This window comes from Bubalus bubalis, chromosome 12 (assembly GCF_019923935.1).
Source record: "Bubalus bubalis isolate 160015118507 breed Murrah chromosome 12, NDDB_SH_1, whole genome shotgun sequence".
Taxonomy (NCBI): domain Eukaryota; kingdom Metazoa; phylum Chordata; class Mammalia; order Artiodactyla; family Bovidae; genus Bubalus; species Bubalus bubalis.
Window position 1 is genome coordinate 19,087,849 of NC_059168.1, and position 24,616 is coordinate 19,112,464.

Below are 24,616 nucleotides of genomic sequence, written 5' to 3' on the forward strand. Positions count from 1 at the left end.
AGCAAAATTGGAAATTTTACTTATTAACCCTCACAATGACTCTAGAAGTTGTACTTTCAAGATAGTTCAGAGATGTTAAGTTTAAAATGTCACTGGTGTTATTTGTTCTATATCCTCTTTGCTGCTGCTGCTAAGTCGCTTCAGTCGTGTCCGACTCTGTGTGACCCCATAGATGGCAGCCCACCAGGCTCCCCCGTCCCTGGGATTCTCCAGGCAAGAACACTGGAGTGGGTTGCCATTTCCTTCTCCAATGCATGAAAGTGAAAAGTGAAAGGGAAGTTGCTCAGTCGTGTCTGACTCTTCACGACCCCATGGACTGCAGCCTACCAGACTGCTCCGTCCATGGGATTTTCCAGGCAAGAGTACTAGAGTCGGCTGCCATTGCCTTCTCCGATATCCTCTTTAGTTACACCATAAAATATTTATTGAAGATACACTGTGTATTTGGCACTATGCTAGATGCAGGGGTCATGCAGATGATTAGACACAATACCAACCCTGTCTTCAAAAAGTAATGTGGTTTAAGTACAATAATGGTGGCAGGTACCAGTTACTGAAGAGAGAGACTGGACGCTTCTTGGAAAGAATTACACCTAGAGTGTACAGATGTTGGCCTGTCAAAGGGCAGAGGGAAGGCGCTCCTGGCAAAGGAGGTAGCTCCTACAAACTCACAGAAGGAAAAACAGAACACTACGTCAGGACATTTATAAGAAATTCAGTATTACTGGACTGTGAAATTTGAGGCAAGAAGTGGATGAGATGAGAGTGGTCAGTTTACGGTGGGATGCCTATGACATACTCAGGAAATTACCCTAAAAGCAACAGAGAAACCCTGAAAGGTTTCCCAGAAGCAGCAGTGTGAAGCCAGTATTTAATATGGTAACTGTGATTACAGTGTAGCAGAGATAGGAAAGAAACAAGATGAAGGCAAGTTTCAGAAGACTGGGAGAGTGAAGATGAAAATCAAAGCGAGGACAGTGATAAAAGGGGCAGAAAAGGAGTAAATTCAATAAATATTTAGGGGGTATTAACAAAAAGGTATAGTAATTAGTAAGTGATGGATAGTAAAACAGTATAAAGAATCAAGGATAACTCTTGGGTTTCTAGTTTGGATAAGTTTGGTAGTGCTACCACCTGATAAAGAATATACAAAAAATATTTGAAAACAGACTTCCCTAATAATCTAGTGGTTAGGACTTGGTGCTTTCACTGCCAGGGCCACGGGTTCAATCCCTGATTGGGGAACTAAGATTCCCCCAAGCTGCATGCTGTGGCCAAAAAAATTAAGAATATATGGAAGAAGAAACAGTGCTTGTAGGGATTTATGGACAATAAGACAGCCATTTTGAAATGCTGTGTAGGTAGCCTCTGGCTTAAAAAAGAGATTGATGAGTCAACAATATAGAAAACCACAAAGTGGATTCAGTCTACCAAAGAATATGTGTACAATGCAAAAAATGAGTTAGGGTCTAGCCTCAAAAAATGTCAATATTTTTAGGTGAGAAAATAAAAGGAGTTTATGACGGATAGGGAATAGAAACTGTCATAGAGTTGTGTCAAAAAAGCCTATAGTGAAAAGATTTCAAAAAGGATAGAGTGGTCCACAGTTTCAGATAGCCAGTACATCAAGTAAAATAAGAATTATAAGATATCCCTTGGATCAGCCAGTTAGATAGTTATTGACACTTTTTTTGTATTTAAGTGGCATAGCCACAAGACAGAATGAAGAGGAATGATGTACAGTGAAAGAACATGGAATCAATAACTAATAATTGTGTTTTCTAGACCAAAGAGACACGGGAAGGAAGAGAGGCTAGAAAGATGGTAACAAAGACCCTATATGCAAGACAGCAAAAAAGACACAGATGTATAGAACAGTCTTTTGGACTCTGTGGGAGAAGGCAAGGGTGGGATGATCTGAGAGAACAGCATTGAAACATGTATATTATAATATGTGAAACAGATCACCAGTCCAGGTTCGATGCATGAGACAGGGTGCTCAGGGCTGGTGCGCTGGGATGACCCTGAGGGATGGGGTGGGGAGGGAGGTGGGTTCAGGATGGGGGACACATGTACACCCATGGCTGATTCATATCAACGTATGGCAAAAACCACTACAATACTGTAAAGTAATTAGCCTCCAATTTAAATAAATTAAAAAAAAAAAAAAAAAAAAAGAACCAGGGAGGGAAATGGAGTCACAAAAGGCTTCTTCTTGCCCGAGATGGGAGAAACTTGAATTTACTATATGTTCAAGAGTTGGACACAACTGAGCGACTTCACTTTCACTTTTCACTTTCATGCACTGGAGAAGGAAATGGCAACCCACTCCAGTGTTCTTGCCTGGAGAATCCCAGGGATGGGGGAGCCTAGTGGGCTGCCGTCTATAGGGTCACACAGAGTCGGATATGACTGAAGTGACTTAGCAGCAGCAGCAGGGGATGGAAAGAGAGCAAAAAGGGTAAGGCTTCAGATGAGTGCAAAAGAGAGAGGCAGCAAAAACGAAAGACAGTGCAGTCTCAAAGGAAACAAGAGAAGGAGGTCAACAGTGAAACGGAAAGGGTTGGCTTGGGAGAATGAGGTCAACTAATCAAGAGAGGATGAGATGGCCGGATGGCATCACTGACTTGATGGACATGAGTCTGGGTGAACTCCGGGAGTTGGTGATGGACAGAGAGGCCTGGCATGCTGCGATTCATGGGGTCGCAAAGAGTCGGACACGACTGAGCGACTGAACTGAACTGAACTGAATCTCTGACAGAGGGATAAAGGAAGTGACGAAAAGCATGAAACAGATAAATCCAGAAAAGAACTGCAGCAGGAGACAGGGTGTTATCTTTCACAAAATATATGTTAAATGATTACTAAATAAATGTTGGGAGAATATTTTAGTTACTGAATTTCTTATCTTAGGTTTAGTGGTGAAATTAATCTAAAATGGTAATAAAAATAAACTATGGTTTTATGAAAAATATGACACTTCATACCATTCTAGAATTTATGGAGAATTTAAAGAGAAAATCAAAATAATTGAAAGAGAATTTATGATAATATCTAGTGATAGATTATACAGTTTTTGATTCATGGTGCTATTTCCAAATCTAAAGGGTACTTCTTAGTTTTTAAAAGTCTTTTAAATTTTTGGTGTTATACACTCTGAAAATCATTAGCCTCTACACTCTGTAGTAATTGATCAAGAAAATGATGACAACATTCATTTTCCTTCAAAATTATTTGTCAAGGATAGTGACAAAGTACGATTATAGATTAATAATAATGTATCAAGTACTGTACAGGTGCCTACAAATGAAGAAAACAACTGTCAATCAAGCCAGCATTTTCAATCAGTAAGACTTGGGGGTGGGAACTCTTTTCTCAGGAAAAATACATTACTTTCCCTCTTTTTTTTTAGCATATATATATATATATATATATCAAACTGATTCCCAAATATAGAAACCCTTTTTAACAAAATAAATTTATTTTCAAAAACATCTCATTTTATCCACATATACGCAATATAAAATGCATAAAAAGAAAAGATTGTATCCCTTCATATTTTGGGGGCGTCACATACCGTAGGAGTCGTAGGGGTCGACGTTGGGGTTGCTGGTGTTCCAGCTCTGGATCAGCCCGTCAGTACCGCCACTGTAGCACTGCTCACCATTGCTGCTCATCACCACACACAGCACTGGGCCTCTGGGAGAAAAAAACAATTTCCATCCTCAAAAAATCTATTTGATATTAGAATGAGTTAGAAATAAGAATGCTTAGTTTTTCAAATGGCTTTGTCTTTTTCTAGTTTGTACAACAAATAAAAAAAATTATCAAAGCACTATTCATTTTTCTTCCTCTGCTAAACCAGTGGTTAGTGTGATCTATGGCCTACGGATCAAATCCAACCAGTGAACTGTTTTTGTACAATCCTAAAGCACTTACAGTTTTTACCTTTTTAAAATGTTGTAATACAAAACTAAACTAAAAGCAAGAATATGCAACATTAAATATGCAGCCTGAAAAGCATTTACAATCTGACCCTTTTTATATATAAAATGTATGCCAACCTCTGTGCTAAATCGAGTGAACAGGTACATTTCTTAAACTTAAATGGAAAAAGGAAAAGCATGAAATGTGACCACAATTTTTTAAATGTCTCAGGTATTCTTACCAGGTTATCTTTAAGGAAAAAAAGATCAGGATTTCTAATAGTTAATCTTAACTGCCTCAACTTCATTTTAAGAGACAGATATATACATCATCTAAACATCATGCAAATAATACCTAATTTCAGCAAGGATCCCTATTTGGTAGTGATATACTTGTCGCTAACATTATATTATCTGCCACTTTCTTTTACATTTACAAAAAAAAAAATGCTACCAAATACAAAAAAAAAAACCCATATACGACAAATACATACATGAAAGAAAATAAAATATACTAATCAGGCTGATTTACAATGATGCTGATTTAACACAAAGAAAAAGCACACACTTACTTATGAGCTCTGAATGTATAGATAGGCTCCACATCAAGAGATGTGCTCCTAAATCAGAGAGAAAGGAGGATTTTTTATCATTCTAAAAGTCAGTAGTAAACAGTATGACTGAATGTGTCATAAAAACACCCCTAGAAACATCAACACTATGGTAATATATAATTCTCAACCCCAGGACACAATAAAGCTTACTTAACAGCAATCACATATTTCTGTGACTTCAAAAAACAAAATTCTTTAGTAACTGTTATAGCACTTTTAGCACTGTCCTAATCTATTTGATTAAAGGGAGAGAGAGCCTCACTCGTGGAGAAAACACATGGGTTTTGAAGAGATAAACTTCTGGATTTAATTTCCAGTTCTGTATCTAATCGGCTAACTTTAGGCAAATTATTTAATCTTTTGAAACTTTAGATTCCTCTATGTTTAATATAAAATAGAAAAACAGGGATAACAGCAAATATTTAGAAGATTAAATGAGATTCTTCAAGGTAAAACAGCCTAGGACAGAACAGAATTTCAATCAAAGGTACTTTAATTTCCTTGCATTACCATAAAGATTAACATGTCTACCCTTAATACCTGCAGAAACTGTCCACATTAGATTTGGACATCAGAATAGATTATTCATTACTCAGAATACTGAGTGTATGAGTACTCTACACGGCTAATACTGGCCATAACTGAGAACAGAAACTGGATTTAAAATTGGATTGTATTACAGATTTTTTTTTAATAGGCATATGATAGCTCTCCTCATTTCCGAAGTTTTAAATTCAAAGGTAAACAAAGGCTATTGTTACTTGCTTGTGAAGGTGTTATTACTAAGCTACCACCAGCAAGAAATTTCAATATATTTCAAAGTTATAGTCAAGAATATATAATGAGATACCCACATTCTCTCATCTAATATGATGCCCACTGTGAACTAAAGAACTTGAAGAACAAAAGGCACAGTTTGTAACCAGGAAATACCTTTTCTCTGTTAAAGACACCTGATCTACATGAAGATTCACTTGGTTTTAGCAAGATCCAGTTGAGCTGTCAGAGAAGGCAATGGCACCCCACTCCAGTACTCTTGCCTAGAAAATCCCATGGATGGAGGAGCCTAGTAGGCTGCAGTCCATGGGGTCGCTAGGAGTCAGACACGACTGAGCGACTTCACTCTCACTTTTCACTTTCATGCACTGGAGAAGGAAACGGCAACCCATTCCAGTGTTCTTGCCTGGAGAATCCCAGGGATGGGGGAGCCTGGTGGGCTGCCATCTATGGGGTTGCACAGAGTCGGACACGACTGAAGTGACTTAGCAGCAGCAGTTGAGCTGTCTGATGAACATGTATGTATGACAGCTGGAATGTCACTGATTGCTTTCAAATTGGGCAGGAGATATTCTCTGTCAGTAGTAAAACTTCCATCCTCTCCTCTATTTGATGTTCATTTCTACTCTTTAATAAAAAGAGGTATCCATCACTGTAGAAGGGCCCTTGCTGGTAGATTCTGGGTTCTGGACCATGTAATCCAAGGAAGAAAGAGAAAGTACCAAGTGGGATCAGGACTAGCTTGGTGACTGATAAAAGGGGTTTATACCAATTCATGTCTGTCCATGCTTACAGAGGAACCAAGGGGCCAAGGCAAGTATTAGCATGTAAGTGAGAGCAGCAACAGTGCCCTTCAGTCTAGACATTTTGGTCAAGATCAAAAGGAAAGATCAAAGAGGTCTCTTACCCCAACCCGCTCCAGCCTAAGTCCAAACCTAGTAAACAGTGGGGAAGGATTGGAGTTGGGGTTTGACGATTTTAAACATGACTACATTGGAGAAGGAAATGGCAACCCACTCCAGTGTTTTTGCCTAGAAAATCCCAGGGACGGCAGAGCCTTGGTGGGCTGCTGTCTATGGGGTCGCACAGAGTCGGACACGACTGAAGTGACTGAGCAGCATCAGCATGCCGCTTACAACAACAGAAACCTCCAGTACAGACAGAGGGTTCCTGAAATGTAACATTATTTAAAATACCAAATAAAGATTATAATCAGCATTCACAAACCATTTCTCTCTAAGGGTCAGTTTTTCAACCTTATGAAAATAACCTAATTTAGCTTATGAGTATGAAGGCATAAACACCCTAAATTACATGACATGGTAAAGGAAAAAAATTAGAAGAAATATTTGGGGAATTTAACAGCAAATAATAAAGTAAGGCTTTCTCTGCTGAAAAAAATATTAATTCGATTATTCAAATACAGTTGAAGTAGAATATTCTCACTTTTTGGCTGGGGCTGTTTTCTGCAAATTCCACATTTTTAACGTGTGATCCTCTGATGCTGTTATCAAAACAGGCTCAGTGGGATGGAAAGCAAGGGCTCTAATGCCATCAAAGTGACTTCTTAATGTAAACTTGGGGTTCCATGTCTTCCTCAATGCATCTTTATTGTTTGCTATCTATTAAAGAAACAAAAGATACCAATATACTTAGTTCAGAATGGGGGGGAAAAACTGTATTTCAGCATTAATTCTTACTGTTTCATCATTAAACTATCATTATTTTGCAACTTTCAAAATAATATAATTTTTAAGCAGATAACCAAATCAATAGGCAAAATTAGCAATATGTCAACAATGGTTTTCTTTGAAGAAATATGAATGCTATAATAAGAAAATACATAACATAATTCAGTATAGAAGGAGGATCAAATAACTTAGTAACAAAAAACAAAATTTCACTAGGATGCTTTTTAAAAAGACAAGTGATTTAAACCTGAATTATAGAATAGAAAGCAATTTTGGGTAAGAGTTGAAAAACTAAATTATCTTTAAACATGTTAACATTACAGAATATGATGATACTTTCAAAATTTTCAATGGTTTCAGACAAGAGCTAAATTTTCTTCAAATTGGTAATGAAGTTTATACACTGGCAACAAAATGTTAAAATTGGAAGAGACAATCAGATATTACAAACATAATTATATATTTATTATGTTCCTTTTCTCCACAGAGGGCTTCCCTGGTAGCTCAGATGGTAAAGAATCTGCCTGCAACACGGGAGACCTGGGTTCGATCCCTGGGTTGGGAAGATTCCCTGGAGAAGGGAACAGCAACCTACTCCAGTATTCTTGCCTGAAAAATCCCCATGGACAGAGGAGCCTGGTAGATTATGGTCCACGGGGTCACAAAGAGTCGGACTCGACTGAGTGACTTTCACTTTCTCCACAGAATCTCAATCTCAATAACTGAAAAAATAATGCATTGTTTTTTCATTCCAACTAATAGAAAAGCTAAAGTGAATAGTGTTTGACTTTACACAAGCACCATGGATGAACTTCATACTCCAAGGCTAACAATCATGGTAGATTTAAGCAAGTATTTGTAATATACTAGAGAAATGTTACCATACTCACAGTTACAAAAATTATCAATGAAACAACAACTGGTATTCTAAGCAGCATTCATTATTTTCTACATTATTCAAAAGACTTAAAAAGCATTAACTCACTTAATCCTCACAACCCTATGATGTAGGAATTAACACTATCCCCACTTTATAGACTATCCATTTTAGGGAAAGAGAAGTTAAGTGACTTGCCATCTAGTAAATGGAGGAGTCAGGATTCAAAATCAAGCAATCTGGTTTCAGAGGCTATACTATTAAACTGTAATTTAGAACCCAGAAATTTAAAATCTGCAGAGAAATTTGGACAGGACATGTCACAACTGGGGCAATGCATGCGTGCTAAGTTGCTCCAGTTGTGTCTGATTATTTGCGACCCAATGAACCATAGCCCATTAGGTTCTCTGTCCATGGGGTTCTCCAGGCAAGAATACTTGAGTGGGTTGCCATGCCCTCCTCCAGGGGATCTTCTGGACCCAGGGATCAAACCCAAGTCTCTTTTGTCTCCTGCATTGGCAGGCAGGTTCTTTACCACTAGTGCCATCTGGGAAGCAGTAAGTGACGAGGAACTACTCTAAGAGTGGGGCTGATTATTTTGGGGGCAGGCAGGGCTGGCAGGAAGGTTAAGACGACAAGGGCAAATGAGCTGACCTCTGTTATTCTTATTAAAGAGCTAAAAGGTTTTCACGTGGAAGAGTACTTAAATTCCTTTGATTATCTTGATGTGGTAGGCAGTCACTAAGTTCCCAATCAGCCCCACCTATTTTTACCTTTCGGTAGTCCCCTTCCGTGGTGGCTCCGATGGTAAAGAACCTCCCTGGAATGTGGGAGACGCAGGTTCATCCCCTGGAGAAGGAAATGGCTACCCACTCCAGTATACTTGCCCGGAGTATCCCATGGACAGAGAAGCCTGGCAGGCTACAGTCCATGGGGCATAAAGAGTTGGACACAACTGAGCAACTAACACTTTCACACTTCTATGTTACAGAATGCTCTGTGATCAACAGCATTCAGCAGAAGTTGGAACAAATTACTTCCAAAATTAGGTTATAAAACCTTTCATCTTGAGTGTTTCTGCTATCTTTTCAGGTGCACTCACATTGGGAAAAGCCAGCTGCTCTGTTGAGGAGCCCACAGAGAGGTCCATGTGGTGAGGAACTGGTCCCCAGATAACAGTCAGCAAGAAACCAAGGCCTTCAAACAACTACATGAGTGAGCCTGGAAGCAGATTTTCCCCAAGTCAAGTCTAGGTAAGACTGCAGCCCTTATCAATGTCTTGATTACAACTATACAAACAGCCAGAGTCACATAATTAAGCTGTCCCCAGACTGCTGACCCATGGAAGCTGTGAGATATAAATGTTTGTTCTTTTAAGCTGTTAAATGTGGTACAAGTTGTTATGCAGCAATAGATTGCTAATATGCTTAATAAAATTAGGAACTACATTTAGAAACTGAGAAAGACTAACACTAAGTTTTCTAACAATTAAGAGTTATGAAAAAAGGATGAGCTTTCTCCAGAGAGAGGACTGAATTCCTTTATGTATTAGACAAACTCTTTGCAGGAACAAAAGCATCTAATGGGAATTTCTGCTTCTGGTCACGATGGACTAGATCATTAGGACCAACTGTGTACTGAGGACAAGTAGAATAGCAAAGCTATGAATAAAAAATCTGGAACTAACAAAATGGTGGGAAAAAACCTAGGATCCAGGTGAAGACAGAGGCCTACAGAAGTAAGCCTGGTATCTAGAACTGTTTTCCCCAGCGAGTGTTTACTAATTTCAGAAGAGATGGGTGAGAGGTTGAGCTGTGTTTCTGAGGACTTTGCAATGCAGAGAGATATAGATTGATGTCCAGGGCCTTCCAAGAAAGTAGGGCTTAGTAGACTACCTGGCTTTAGGTTTTGATTTCAGAAGGCTGTATCCTACACATAAGAGTGAACTACAAGAACAAAAGCCTTTAAAAGATTGTAGATCAGCTTTAGATCATCTAAAAAACTAAAAATGAAGCATGTGATCCAGATTTCTAGTGGCTGCAGACATCTGAGAGAAGAAAATGAAAATATACTCTTTGTGGAAAGATGTAAACTTAGGCCTGAAATTATTTCTAGAGACAATTTTTCAAATATAGCTATTTGGACATAGTACAGAATAACCATACCCATATGAGATACAACAGCATAAATGAAAACAAACAGAAATAACACATAATTAGTAACAGAACTACTACTGAGTCTCTGATTCAAAGTTTAAAGTAATCATGCTTACTATGTTCAAGAAGATAAAAGACTGAAAAGTCTGGAAGAAATCTGTAAATAATTTTTAAAAAGTAACCCTAGAAGAAAAGATATAAGATCTCATTAGATGAGTTTAATTACAGATTACATATAACTGAAGAGAGAATTAGCTAACTGGAAGATGAGTTATTAAAAAAATCTAGACTGAAGTACAGAAAAACAAAAGATGGAAAACACAGAAGAAAGAGAATCAGAAACAGAGAATATAGAAAGAGGATCTAACAATATAACAACAGTTCTAGAAGAAGAAAAGAGGGAGGGAGAGAGGTGTAAAAGCAGTATCTAAAGAGAATGGCTGAGAACATTATAGAACTCAAGGAAACATATTAAGCAAATTTAAAAAAACCACGAAATCTTTTATGACAATCAAGGCATAGAGAAATACCAGTCACAGGAAAAACTGTCCATTACTGAATAACCAAAAACAGAAATGACAGTTGATTTTAAGAGAAAACAACAAAAAAATGAAATATATTTAAAGAACTAAAAAAAGTATGACAAAAACCAATACAATTTTTGTAAATATCCTTCAATTAAAAATAAAGGAAACAAAAAGCACTTAAAATTTTTTTGCAAAGTGAAATTTGAAATCAGAGATAATAGCCTAGTCAGGCAAAAAAAGAGACAAGTAAAGACAATTCAAGAAAATAAAAAACTAAGAGAGTTAGGCACCAATAGATCTTCATTAAACAGATATATTGTATTCTTAGAGTAAAAGAAAAATGAACCCAGTGGGCAGTCAAATATGCAGGGGAGAATGGAAAAAGACAAGACAGTTAATGTAAAACAGATAATTCTGACTACTGAGTGTACAAAACAGAAGCTGGTAGAAGATTAATGTACACAGAAATAAAATATATAACAGGAATGACATGTACATTGGGTGGGAGTTTTTTAAATAAAGTGTTCTAAAGATCCTTGTATATAAAATTTTGATAAGAATATGTGTAGTAATCTGTAATGTAAAAAGTAATGAAAGAGTGCATAAGCTTCAAATAATGGAGAGGGGTGAATGATAAAAAATAATCAATCCCAATTTAGGCAAAAATAGAAAAACACAGAATAGGCGGCACAAAAAATGGCAGGATTAAGTAAAAATATTATTAATTATTTTAAAAAGAAACAGACTAAATGCTTCCTAATTTTAAAAGGCTGTCAAAGGTTAAAAAATAAAAGCCAGCTAAATGGTGTTTTTAAAAGACATAAATTATAAGGATATAAAAACACTTAAAACAGAATTTTTTTTTTTTTCCCCCCAAATCTGTATCACATATGTGGAAAATGGAGTGCAAGGAGCCTGTTTAGGTTAGGTTATTGTGGTAGATCCAGGTGAAGAAAAATGGACTAGGAGGGGAATAAAAAAGATGTACTACATGGATTTCAGTTGTTGGAGGTAGAACCCGAAAGACTTACTAAAGGGCTTAGCATAGAGGGAGAGTTTTGATCTAAGGGAAGAGCAGTGAGTGGTAAGGCTCCTCTTTGGAATACTTCCAAGGTTCACTTAGGGATCCATGCTATACCCTCTACGTGGCTGCACTACACTGTATTCCCCAACGAAGACGATGAAGTATAAAACTGAAAGGATTTTAATGAAGAGATAGGGTAGGCTGTAAATACTTTATGAAATAAGCAACTGTTTTTCTGATACTTGATGACAATGAACAATTATAAAAGAACTGTGTTTGAGATTAACTAAATGGATGTGTGCATAAAGGTATAAAGATTCCAATTTTGGTCCAAATCACTGATAGGTCAACCTTAGCATCTGGAAAGTATCTTGCATACACCTTGTCTAACAACAGCTAAAACTAGTTTCTCAGCTGTTGTCTTATTCACAATGTATTAAATAAGCAAGACAAATGTTGCCATTAGGCAGGCATGGTACCTTAAAACATAAGACAAACCCAATCTTGGTGATAGAAAAAGGAATTCTTTCCCTTATCTAAAACCAATGAATAAGCTCTACTGACTTACAGATTTAGGTAAAACCTATAATTTTAATCTGCATGATGTGAAAAGTATCGTTATGCTCATATTTTCAGTTTGTGATTAGAACTGAAAATTCCACACTTGTGAAGAAGTCTCACTATTGTCATCTTTTTCTATAAAATGAACTTTCTATTTTTTAAAAAATAAATTAAAACAACAAAAATAAAACTGCTACTCACATCATAAGTTAATGAATCTGCTTCGTTGGCCACTGTAAGGCCTGCCAATTCTCCCAGTCCCAGTTCACTTTCAAGTGCTTCATCTGCTCCCATGATGAATGACTTCCCAGAAGAAGGAGGAAACGTCAGTGCTTCCACTGAAGGGAGAAGACAAAAGAAACATTAAAAAAAAAAACACTTCTAAGTAGTCAACAATTAATTTCATAAGGGCATATCTACATTTGATTATTTATAAATGCTTTCAAACACAGTAAAATTCAGTACGCAGAAAATCCTGAAGAAGTGCTTGCTCTTTTCCATATTTTAACCATTTAAAGGTATCATCTAATTAGAAAAGTACAACATGAAACAAACCCTTTTTCACTATAGAAAAAAAATGTATAAATGTATAAAAGTAGATTTTTCTCATTTGATATTTCATGCTAATTACCCAAGTGATTTCTATCAATTATTAAAATATGTATAGTAAGTGATTTAATCTTTTTAATTAATTTAATTGGAGGATAATTACTTTACAATATTGTGATGATTTCTGCCGTACATCGACATGAATCAGCCATGGGTAAACATGTGTCCCCCGATCCTGAACCTCCCTCCCAACTCCCTCCCCAGCCCATCCCTCTGGGTTGTCCCGGAGCACTGGCTTTGGGTGCTCTGCTTCATGTGTTGAACTTGCACTGGTCATCTATTTTACATATGGTAATGTACATTAAAACATGTATAGTGATTTTGAACATTGCTGGCTGCATTCAAAATAAAATTGGTTAATTCTATAACCTAAATAAGAGAAATCGCAAATGAAAATGGGTCATAATTGTATTAGTAAAAAGCGCGTATATAAGGCAAAGCTAATTTGTGTTGTCAGAACTCAAGCCTACCGCTGGAGAAGAGGGAAGGGGCAGTGTTTGAAGGCAGCACCATCAGGACTTCTAGGCCCTGGTGACATTCTGCTTCCTGACCTAGGCAGTGGTGACATGACTGGTTTTGCTTTGAGATAACTCACTGAGCTCATCCCTATGACTTAGCAGTTTACTGTAGATATAGTATATTTCATTTAAAAATACTCATTTCAAAGACGTTTTTTATTAAAGTGTCTACTGGAACACTTCTTATAAATGCCAATCATTCTGACAAGCCATCAGAGATCATTCTTTAAGTAGTTTTCTCAAGGTAGTGACTTTATTGATGACAAACATTTATGAGTTGATTAGATGAATTTAGTAGTTTAACTTTGGCTGCTAAAGAAGTTAGAGTCGGACACAACTGAGCGACTGAACTGAACTTTTTTTAAGAAACAAGTCAACTGTACTAATCAATGTATGCAGAGAATAGATTTATGAGATGTTTTTCAGTTTCACATTCAATAATATAATTTTAGATTCAATCATAAATATTGAAGAAATGAAAAGAACAGCTATGAACTTTTAAAAATACTAGTGGCAGGAACTCTACTCAAAATCGTTACAAGAACAAAATAGAGTATAAATTGATAAGACATTTTCAAACCACCATACAATAAAGCTGCAATAATAAAAATGGGTTTTACACAAACATACCACATGTCTTATAAGGGGCTTGAACAACTCTAAACATTTACTAATAAAGAGCAGGAATTGTTTCATTTAGAGCAGCAATTTTCATGCCAAAATTTCAACCAAATGATTCACATGAGACTAGGAGGTTAGAGCTTCAGCCAGGTGTTCTTTTGTTTGTTTTCACACCTAATATTGCCAGAAAACTGAGTTCAGATATGAAGTAAAAATGGTTCCCCCCCACGTCCCCCAAAACACTAAGATTTGTGATTTGGTCACTCACATTGCATGGGATAATTTAACTAACTGTTCTAGGAATGGCCAAGTAAAATCTGAAAACAAAGGAAGGCAACCAAGCACATACCAGTGGCTAAGCCAGCAGACCTAAAGGCCAAAAAGAGAGCTCCAATGGGCAAACCATGAACTGACTGCTCTCTAAGAGTCCTTAGAACTTTCAATTAGAGGTCACTTTTCTATTAGTAACTAAATATTACAGGCTCTAATCAGCTTTTACAAAATAATTTAAATATGCCTCAAGTGCAGCACTCACTGCCTTCTGAATAATTATAATAAAAATATAGTAATAAACTTACATAGCACACACAAGCTATGGAAACTTCTTCTGAAACTGGACTGGAGACTGGAAAGCATCAGTCACAGGCAATTAAATCTACAACATATTTCTTAAATGCCTTTTCTACTTGTGAAAATTCTGTACTGTGGGAGCAGACGTAGGACCAATACTACAGATCATAAGTTAGACATTCAACACTTCTGTTCTAAAGTTTCTTAATTTTTTTTTAATTAGGGGCATTTTCTGTGGTTTATACATTCTTTTCTGCATATATGTCATTTAGAACATATTCTGCCTCTATTATTATAAGTGGATTACATGGCAGAAACCAACATAACACTGTAAACCAATTATCTTTCAATTAAGAAAAAAGAATTCTATAAGATGAAATTTCTGATAAAACTCTTTTGAGATTATTAGAATAAGAGGAAAAACTAACTTTCCTTCTTATCCAGACCTGATCTTAGAATAAAGAAAGTTCATTAAAATTCTCATATCTATAGTACCAGCTGAATGAATCTCCTAGTGAGTAACAAACATACCTGTTGAGGCCCCATGATTCACATCTTAATTTAAAAGATACGTACCTACGTCAAATAAATTGTTCATCTAGAATGTAAAGGTATCGTATGTGGTTCTTCATTATTTAATGTATGGAAAACAAATTCCCAGTATACTATAATTAATACTAATAAATTAGCTGTGCAATGATCAAACAATTTACTGAAAAAGTATTCCAAACACAAAAATCTATCCATCAAGGGTCTGTCAATTTACATTTCTCTAAAAAACAACCAAATTTAAAACCAAGAAAGAATAATAATACATGTTTCCTCTGTGACTTTGGTGGTTTTATTCAATAAATAATAATTTGAAGAGACATATCCACTGCAAATAATTATAATATTTAAATTCAAGGCAATTTTCAAAAATAAATTTCAAAATATATTCATTAATCATGAAGATTAATTTTATGTCACTCATGACTTTCAGCTAATGTAAATATATATTTTATAATCAATTTCCACATATAAGCATTTTATAATTTATAAATAAGAATATCGGAACTTCTATCTAAGAGATGGAAAACTGCATTTATATAACACAAGATTATACTATAAAAAACTGGGAATAATCTAAATATCCAAAAGGGGAATGGTTAAGTATCAAGTCTAAAATAGAATATTTAATTTAAAATTTTAAATCTTAAAATTATAATCATGAATTTATGATTTTATATATATAAATACAACTGAATTCTTCTACATGGTGACTGTAACTGTAAGAAGTATATGCACATAGACAAGGACTGAGAAAGAACAAGGAAATGTGACTAGACTTCAGGTACCTTTTTTCTCTTTTTGTCAATAATAAATTGCTTAAACAACGGAGAAGGTGATGGCACCCCACTCCAGTGCTCTTGCCTGGAAAATCCCATGAACGGAGGAGCCTGGTAGGCTGCAGTCCATGGGGTCACAAAGAGTCGGACACGACTGAGCAACTTCACTTTCACTTTCCACTTTCATGCACTGGAGAAGGAAATGGCAACCCACTCCAGTGTTCTTCCCTGGAGAATCCCAGGGACGGGGGAGCCTGGTGGGCTGCTGTCTATGGGGTCGCACAGAGTCGGACACGACTGAAGCGACTTAGCAGCAGCAGCATGAAAACATTTATGTGAGTCTCAAAGTAAACATTTACTAACTATGTATATACTCAGTTTTCTCATTGTTGGGATGGTATTAGAACTACATGTATGCACATCAACTACATGGCTTCTGTGAAGCTGCAGGGGGATGTTCTAAACTACAATTTAGACTTGGTTTTAAGTTTATGCATCCTTTTTCAAGTCTTAAAAGACTATAGCTATAATCAAACCCCCTTGAATATAAGAAAGCCTACAATGTGGAGTACTACATACATAGTTTAAACATTTGTAGAGTAAAACTCTTCTCTTAGAGAGCCCTCTCTACTAACTGAATTTAGATAAGTTCATCCAAGTGCTTTTTGTGCTCTAGTGTGTCACAAGTACTTGCCTTCATCTGCCCTATTTATTTCATGTTCAGGAAGCCTGGAGCTGCTGGGTCTGGAGGGTGAACCCACAGATGGCTGCAAGGAGGGAAGTTCATCAACATCTCTCAAATTAGCAAGCATATCTTGTAGTTTTGACCTGTTGGGCCCTAGCCCCGAAAAGGGAGGGAGAGAACAAAAAAGAGAAAACCGAATTATCCAACTGCATCAAAATGGTGCCATAAACCTTATTTACATCTGCCAATATTCACCTTTAAAACTACCATACTATATTATATTAAAGAGTAATTTATTTTCTAAGTTTTTAAGACTTTTAAAAAGGTATACTACTCATGAAAAATTATGTTTTACATATATTTTTTAAATTAAGCTAATGGAATAATGTCATTATTTGCATGAAAAAATGTTCCTGTGCAATTTGGATCATTAAAAATATTATTATTCTAGAATCCTTATATACAACTCTAAACACAGATACCACAGACTGTGAAGCTACTGTGTACTAAATTAAACAATCACATTCTTTTCTGTTTGTTTAAATTAAGCTGCATTCATTGCTTTACATCCTGAAAATATGGTACCCAAGGTTAATAAGTCTCACACCCTACCAATTACTTACCTGTTCTTTGATGCTTCATTCTCCCACATCCCTGTTTTGACTGTTTTATATAGGATAGAGGCTGAAACAGATCTTCAGTTGTTTTTCCTGTTATAAGTTTAATTAAGAATGGGAAAATCTTACCCATAGTCCATTATGGCTTTTTCCTATTTTTAAGCAATTTTAACTATTGCCTAGAAATATATTCTAAGATAGTGTGATTAGAGAACACAACTTGACTGAAAATATTTCTACTAGCCCATATTATAAAGACACAACCTCTTCCAATGAGAAACAGCTCAATTTAAAAAGATACCTATGATGCTTTATAAATTAATGCTTCATATGTCAATTCAAAGCTTTCCTTCAGTTCTGTTTTCATTTTACGTCTTTCAGTTCTGTTTTTATCATGTCTTCTCTTGTTCCCAGACTATCATTTTATCAAGATAACCTAAACTGATGATGATAAAATGTCCCGAACTCTTCAGTCCTTCTCTCTTCATGAAAAACATTAGCCTTTCTCCTCCTAAAGAATCATTTTTTCTCACCATACTAAAAAGCTATGTACCATATGCCTGAAACAGTGATCACAATCTTCAGGCTCAGGAAATCCACTAGCTTCTGTCAGCAGGAATACTATTTCAGTCAAATAGTGCAGCTTGAGACCTTAAATGCTAAACTCCAACTACAGTGAAGCCTTGATATTTGATAAGAACCAAATAATAAATAATAGATGAATTCTACATAAGTTCTTGATACCTTTTCAATTAAAAGGTCTTTTACATTTTAAGACATTTATTATTGTAGCATAATGACAAATATATTAACTTTAAGTCAATCTGATAAATAAAACATTCTCCTTGTTTCTTGCATATGACAAATATTCCTTAAAATTTCAGCTTAAATGGTTTTATCATGGCTATGAAAAGTCATAACAAACCATGTCTCACTATTGCTTGTTAAAATTAAATTGTATCAGTATTTTTAATAAAAAGTAGAAAATGTTCTTATGTTTTAATATTAACCTTTCTCATTGTGATTAATTAATACTGAGAAGGTATTAAATGACGTTCTCTCTCTGTTACATAATAGTTGGTACAATGCTAATATCAATAAAGGCCACTGATTTTCTATCCATTAAAGTGAAATACTTGCAAGTTCTAAGATATTTTAAATAAAGATTTAAATATTTATGAGTAACTACTAGGTTACAAATGAATGACTAATTTTTGATAATCCTTAGCATCACTACAAAAAAGAGAAAAAGAAAAAGCATATCCCTCCAGTCTTTTGCAATTTCAAATACATGCCTCACTCAAGTTGGATTTTAATCCCACTGTACGCTAATATCCCAAAGGATGACATTCCTATTGCTGTACACGGGAGACCCATGTCCATACTGTCAATGAGAGTGGTAGCACAAGGAGGTACTTTAACCTTGCTCTCCTAAAAAGGTGGTTACGATGGTTTTCAGGGATGTGTGAAAGCTTTTGCATTTCTATTTTATATACCTAACTAGATTTACTGTTAAACCTTACTAATAACTTGAATAAGATAATATATATATACGATGCACAGCGCTAGAAATTTCATTTTAGCTTCCATTTTTGATGTGGAACACATTTTGTTGGGAAAAGAAAAAACCTAATTGGTAATATTATAAATGACATTGGCCAAAATTTTAAATTAGAAAAATAAGTACTTTAAAAAAGCTGTGTCTGACTCTGTGACCTGTATAACACATAGTGATGAGAGCAAATGAACCGTGTATTATGAACACCCAGGATATTCAGGGGTAGAAATTAACCTTCTTTCTGTGACCAAGACCTAAAATTGTAAGCAATTATTTTGGTGGCTTGCCAGAGGGTCACACTAGATGAGATTTAAATTATCAATAGTAAAAAATCATTACTGTAATTAAGCACATATAATTTGAAAAATCAAATTATTGCTATGTTTGAAAACACAGTCCCATACACTCATGATGCTCTAGATTTATTTTTGGGATACATTATGGTTGCATAATTATATTCACAGCTTTTTTCTTTTTCAAAGTTCATGACCAAATATCTAACCACTTAATTTCCACCCCTAAAGAGCAAGTGAAAAGGAAAGAGGTCAGGAGAAGGAAAAAAAAAAGAGTAAGTGAGTTTTAGGAAAACATTGGAAAAAAAAATTGGGGGATATGAAAGAGGTAAGATTTATGATTGACAGATACAATGTTTTCCACTTACTCTTCACCCCCTTTTTCCCCTTTCTCTCCTTTTTGTATTGTTCCTTGAGTTTGGTAATTACTCCCTGGTCCACATTCCAAGCTTCAGGCATGAGACACTGGTCTTCCTTTTCTAAACGGAGTGAAACAAATGAAACAGCCTTTTTCAATAAGATATTGAACATTCAAAGTCAATTCACTGTTATGTCAATGAATGGCATAACAACCATCTTCTTCATAGTATTACCAATTTTAAAGTTATTATTTATTCATCAGATACATGTCACAAGAAATATAATATCCAAGAAACAGTGGTCAATTCTATTTCCTTGGTAATAATATTAAATTTCCCTTGAAACACACATAGGGGAAAAAAAAAAACTGCAACATTTGAGTGACTTTTAGTAAATTAAGCCTCAAAAGTCCACAATCAAGAAACCCTCATTTTCAGACTGTGATTAGGATTGACTCACAAAAAAGCATTTCTTACTAATTTATGTAATGAAAGAAGATTATTAAGCATTTGTACAAAATAGTCTTCAATGATCTTTTCAAAAACTATATTTCTGGCATGTGTTTATCAGCAAAAGACCACTTTTATTTTACAGGCTTTATAAATAGCACCTTGCAAACTTATTAATCAACCTGGCATTCAATACTTAAAATGATTTAAGTGACCCATTAATTTATAAATACTTAAAGCTGGAAACTGAGCTTCTAAGAAAAAAGAAATGCCACCATTAATTTTTACTATTTCAGGAGTAGAAAATTAAAAAAGCAAATATGTTACGTATTTTATACTTACTATAAAATAAATTACTATATACATATAACATTATGTAAGTGTTAGCTCAGAACTCTCACCTGAACTCAAGACATATATCCACTTGCTTACTCTGCATTTCCATTAGAAAACTCTAATCAAAACCAAACACAGAAAACCAAACTCCCAATCTTTCTCATCCAATCTCTTCCATCTACAGGGTTCCCCAACTTATTTGAAGGCCCTATCAATAACCTCAGATATGAAGATGACACCACCCTTATGGCAGAAAGTGAAGAAGAACTAAAGAGCCTCTTAATGAAAGTGAAAGAGGAGAGTGAAAAAGTTGGCTTAAAGCTCAACGTTCAGAAAACTAAGATCGTAGCATCTGGTCCCATCACTTCATGGGAAATAGTTGGTGGAAACAGTGACTGATTCATTTTTGGGGGGCTCCAAAATCACTGCAGATGGTGATTGCAGCCACAAAATTAAAAGACACTTACTCCTTGGAAGGAAAGTTATGACCAACCTAAACAGAATATTAAAAAGCAGAGACATTGCTTTGTCAACAAAGGTCCATCTAGTCAAGGCTATGGTTTTTCCAGTAGTCATGTATGGATGTAAGAGTTGGACTACAAAGAAAGCTGAGCGCTGAAGAATTCATGATTTTGAACTGTGGTGTTGGAGAAGACTCTTGAGAGTTCCTGCAAGGAGATCCAAATAGTCCATCCTAAAGGAAATCAGTCCTGGGTGTTCTCTGGAAGGACTGATGCTGAAGCTGAAACTCCAATACTTTGGCCACCTAATGCAAAGAGCTGACTCATTCAAAAAGACCCTAATGTTGGGAAAGATTGAAGGCAGGAAGAGAAGGGGATGACAGAGGATGAGATAGTTAGATGGCATCACCAACTCAATGGACATGAGTTTGGGTAAACTCCAGGAGCTGGTGATGGACAGGGAGGCCTGGCGTGCTGCAGTTCATGGGGTCGCAATGAGTCGGACACAACTGAGCGACTGAACTGAACTATACTTTCATTTGATCAGACCAAAAACCTCCCTTTTTTCCAAACCCCACAACAACTATTTCAGGAAATATTGTTTCTCTACCTTTAAAACACATCCAGAATCTGACGACTCCTCAGCATATCCACCACTTCTCTGACCTCTGTTTCTTGCTAGAATTACAACAAATGTTTTCCCTTATGTACTTCATGTCTACTGCCAACACTAATCGCCCTGGGTAGTCTATTCTCAACACACAGCCAAAGTGATGCTTTCAAACAAAAATTGGATCATGTCCCTCACCCTTCTGGCTCAACAGTCCCATGGTTCTCCATCTCACCAGCGATCTACACAGCTCCACTTGATTCAGTCACTTCTTACTACATTCCCCTCAGTATCATTCTGCTCCAGCCACCCTAGCTTCCTTGAATTCCTCAAACATACCTGGATTACAACTATCTTAGGGCATATGTTCTAGTTTTCTTCTTGAACACTCTTTCCCTGGATACCATGTGGCTAACTCTCTCATCCATGCTGTCTCTCATTCAAATGTTACCCTCTCAATGCACCTTCCATGATCACTCTATCTTATACTGTAACCAATCCACTCCACCCTACCCTGTCCCCAGCACTCTCCATCCTACTTACTCTGTTCTACTTTTTTTATTTCCCATTGCATTTATCACATTCTGACTTACATGATAAACATCATTTATCATGTTTATCTCTTACTGCCTACATCCTCTTAGTAGAATGCAGGCCCACAGGGGTAGGGATCTTCATCTAAAAGACTTGGCACAAAGAAGGCACATAATCAGTATTTGTTGAATGATTGAAATAAGCCAAAATGAGCCAGAATAATCAGAAATCTATTTTTAACAAGTTTCAGCCCACAGTTTAAAAAACAGATCACTGGGTCTCTGAACTTAAAAACTCAACACTTTTATTCTACTATCAATAATAGAAAGTCTCCTTTTTTCAGAAAAATCTAACAATCAAAAATGTAGATTTTCATCAATTACATCTTAATAATAAATTAAACTGAGTTAGATTTTAGATCCTAGAATGCCTTCAGCTTTTTAAAGTAAAAATTTAGCTAAAAAAAAAAAAAAAAATAAAGTAAAAATTTAGCTATATCACCCTCTTAACCCCATACTGATAACAAGAGTAACAGAAGATCATAGGAGAACTGGTAAACCAGAATATGCCAGAGATGAGATTTCTAAGTCCTTTACAAGGACTTCCCTGGCAGGCCAGTGTTAAGACTTTGTACTTCTACTGCAAAGAACACAGGTTTGATACCTGGCCAGGGAACTAAGATCCCACATGCCATGTGGCATGGCCAAAAAAAAACTAAGAAAGAAAAGAAAAAATAATGAGATCTTCTACTATGTTCTCATACTCAATTTCCACAAAATCTAGATTTGCAAGTTCTGTTTAGGCAGAAACATTCTATAAATTCAAATTATTTTCATACTCTACCACTTATGTTAAAAAAAAAAAAAAAGATGAGGAAGGTAAATAGCTGTATAACCTTCTTTAAATAGACACACATCCTGGAAAAAAGGTCATGATAGTAAAAAGTCCATAGAATGTCCAAGATTTCAATATTTCAAGTGTTCAAGATTTCAAGCGTTCTTCAAGATGCTGCTTTCCTAGTAAAATATTAGTTTTGTTCATTTACATAACATCTCTGGTTGGATACAGCATTCCTCCTTACCCCAGTCTGTTCCATCGCCTGCGCTTCTGGAGTCATTGTCTCCTTCTTCTGATGTAACCAAGAAGTCAAACTCCTTTAGAGCTTCTTTTGTATCTCTATCTTCACTGCTATCGGGCAATACTTTCTTCCTAACAATCTAATGATAAAAAGCATGCTCAATTAAAATATTGGAATATATTATGGAATTAATTTAAACAAAGAAGACAATATCCCTTTACCCCTGAATGAGAAAACCCAATCATTATTTTTTTCAGAAAATACATCTTTGCTGTGTCAAGTAACTGATACCTATACAATTCAGTAGAAAACACAGATATCATTTTAAGATTTTATATATATTAAACATTTTAAAGCAGTAATTTAAACTTGGTTCAATGATGGCTTCTTTTAAATAAACAAATGGAATCACATATTGAAAACACTGGAATATAACACATGAATTTATATTATAGCAGATGAAAAATGTCCTTGACATACTGTATTATAAGAATCACAATCAAATCTTACATTTCTGGAAGGCAATCTGTACAATGTGCAGATATTCTAATCTAACCAAAGAAAGAAACACTTCATAAAACACTGCAAGAATTTTTCAGAATATAACCATGATAAATTTTAAGTCTAGTACATTATTCCCTCACAAAATGTAAAATCACAAAAACCACAAACTCAGAAATGCATGCCACAACACTGAGAAGGTATTCCGTTGGAGGGAGTGGGGGAGGGAGAACTCTTCCCATTATTATTTCCACCATCCCAAGCTTCCACCAATTTCCTCTAATAACTGTCTATATATTCAAATTTTTCTTAAAATATTGATCTTTCAGAGATATACATAGCTTAGATTTAATAACAAATCTAACAAGGACCATTATGTCTCATTTTTATACATTTAGAAATATCTCTGGAATCATAAGGTGAAAGTTAATCATGAGAAAAGAGAAGGAGATAGAAAGGAGGAAAATTATCCAGACTGTAATGCAAAGAATAATCAAACTTCAATATAGGACAAAGAGCCAGAAAGGACAATGAACCTATGTGTCTTTTCTAACAAAATGCACTATTAATAGCCTGAACACAACCATCAGCTATTAAGAGCTTTGTGCTTCTGTTATTTTCTTAGTTGAATCTATTTAACTATTTTTAATTAAGGGAATAAAGTGACATTTAAAAAACCTGTTTGTTCCACTATACATTTTAATAGGATACTTTTCAGCCATTCTCTCTCTATATATATAGCACTGCAATCAATCTTTTAAGTCCTGCTTACACATTGCTACATAGTTAGATTTTTTAAGTCTTTTGGCATAGTTATTAAACTGCAGCTGTGAAAATTAATGCATCATAAAAATTAGCAAAACTAACACAAAACTATTATAAAGAAACAAATTATCTATTTAGAAATATTTTTCTAAAAGAGAACTAGAAGAATCTTTGGGTCCAGCATTTAAATAGAATTAAATATGTTTACATTAGCTGTGCCTTCATGGCTTGGTCACAGAACTGCCATAATCAGCACTAACTGGAAGCCAGGATATTTATGAAATTGATTCTTTAAAAAGAAATCAGTTTACAGTTAGGAATTTCTATTAAGACCATACTTGATAGGAATAATAAACAGTTTATAGATTTTTTAATATTTAACTAACATAATGACTAACAACAAAACTTAAAGCATTATAGTTATTATTTAACCACTGAGCTACAAGTAAAGTACTTTGACAGAAAAATAGTATCTCAGTCCAATCATACCACAGAAATCACAACTCAGCATAAAATTTCCAAATGATTAGGACAGAGAAAAGTTATCATACAAGTTTTGGCATTTTATTT

General features: G+C 35.4%; 1 protein-coding gene across 4 annotated transcripts in view; it reads right to left on the reverse strand.

Moving 5' to 3' along the window:
• Nucleotides 1-24,616, reverse strand: part of STRN (striatin) — a 110,443-nt gene that overhangs the window by 20,919 nt on the left and 64,908 nt on the right. For 2 of the 4 annotated variants that reach the window (XM_006056845.4, XM_044925823.2), the window contains exons 7-14: nt 22,784-22,919; nt 19,321-19,431; nt 17,108-17,194; nt 16,494-16,637; nt 12,355-12,491; nt 6,764-6,939; nt 4,499-4,546; nt 3,578-3,699 (exon numbers count right to left, since the gene is read on the reverse strand). In XM_006056845.4, coding sequence (XP_006056907.1) covers nt 3,578-3,699; nt 4,499-4,546; nt 6,764-6,939; nt 12,355-12,491; nt 16,494-16,637; nt 17,108-17,194; nt 19,321-19,431; nt 22,784-22,919 — 961 coding nt within the window. The remainder of the gene's footprint in view (nt 1-3,577; nt 3,700-4,498; nt 4,547-6,763; nt 6,940-12,354; nt 12,492-16,493; nt 16,638-17,107; nt 17,195-19,320; nt 19,432-22,783; nt 22,920-24,616) is intronic. The other 2 variants (XM_006056846.4, XM_025260869.3) reach the window with 2 other exon arrangements.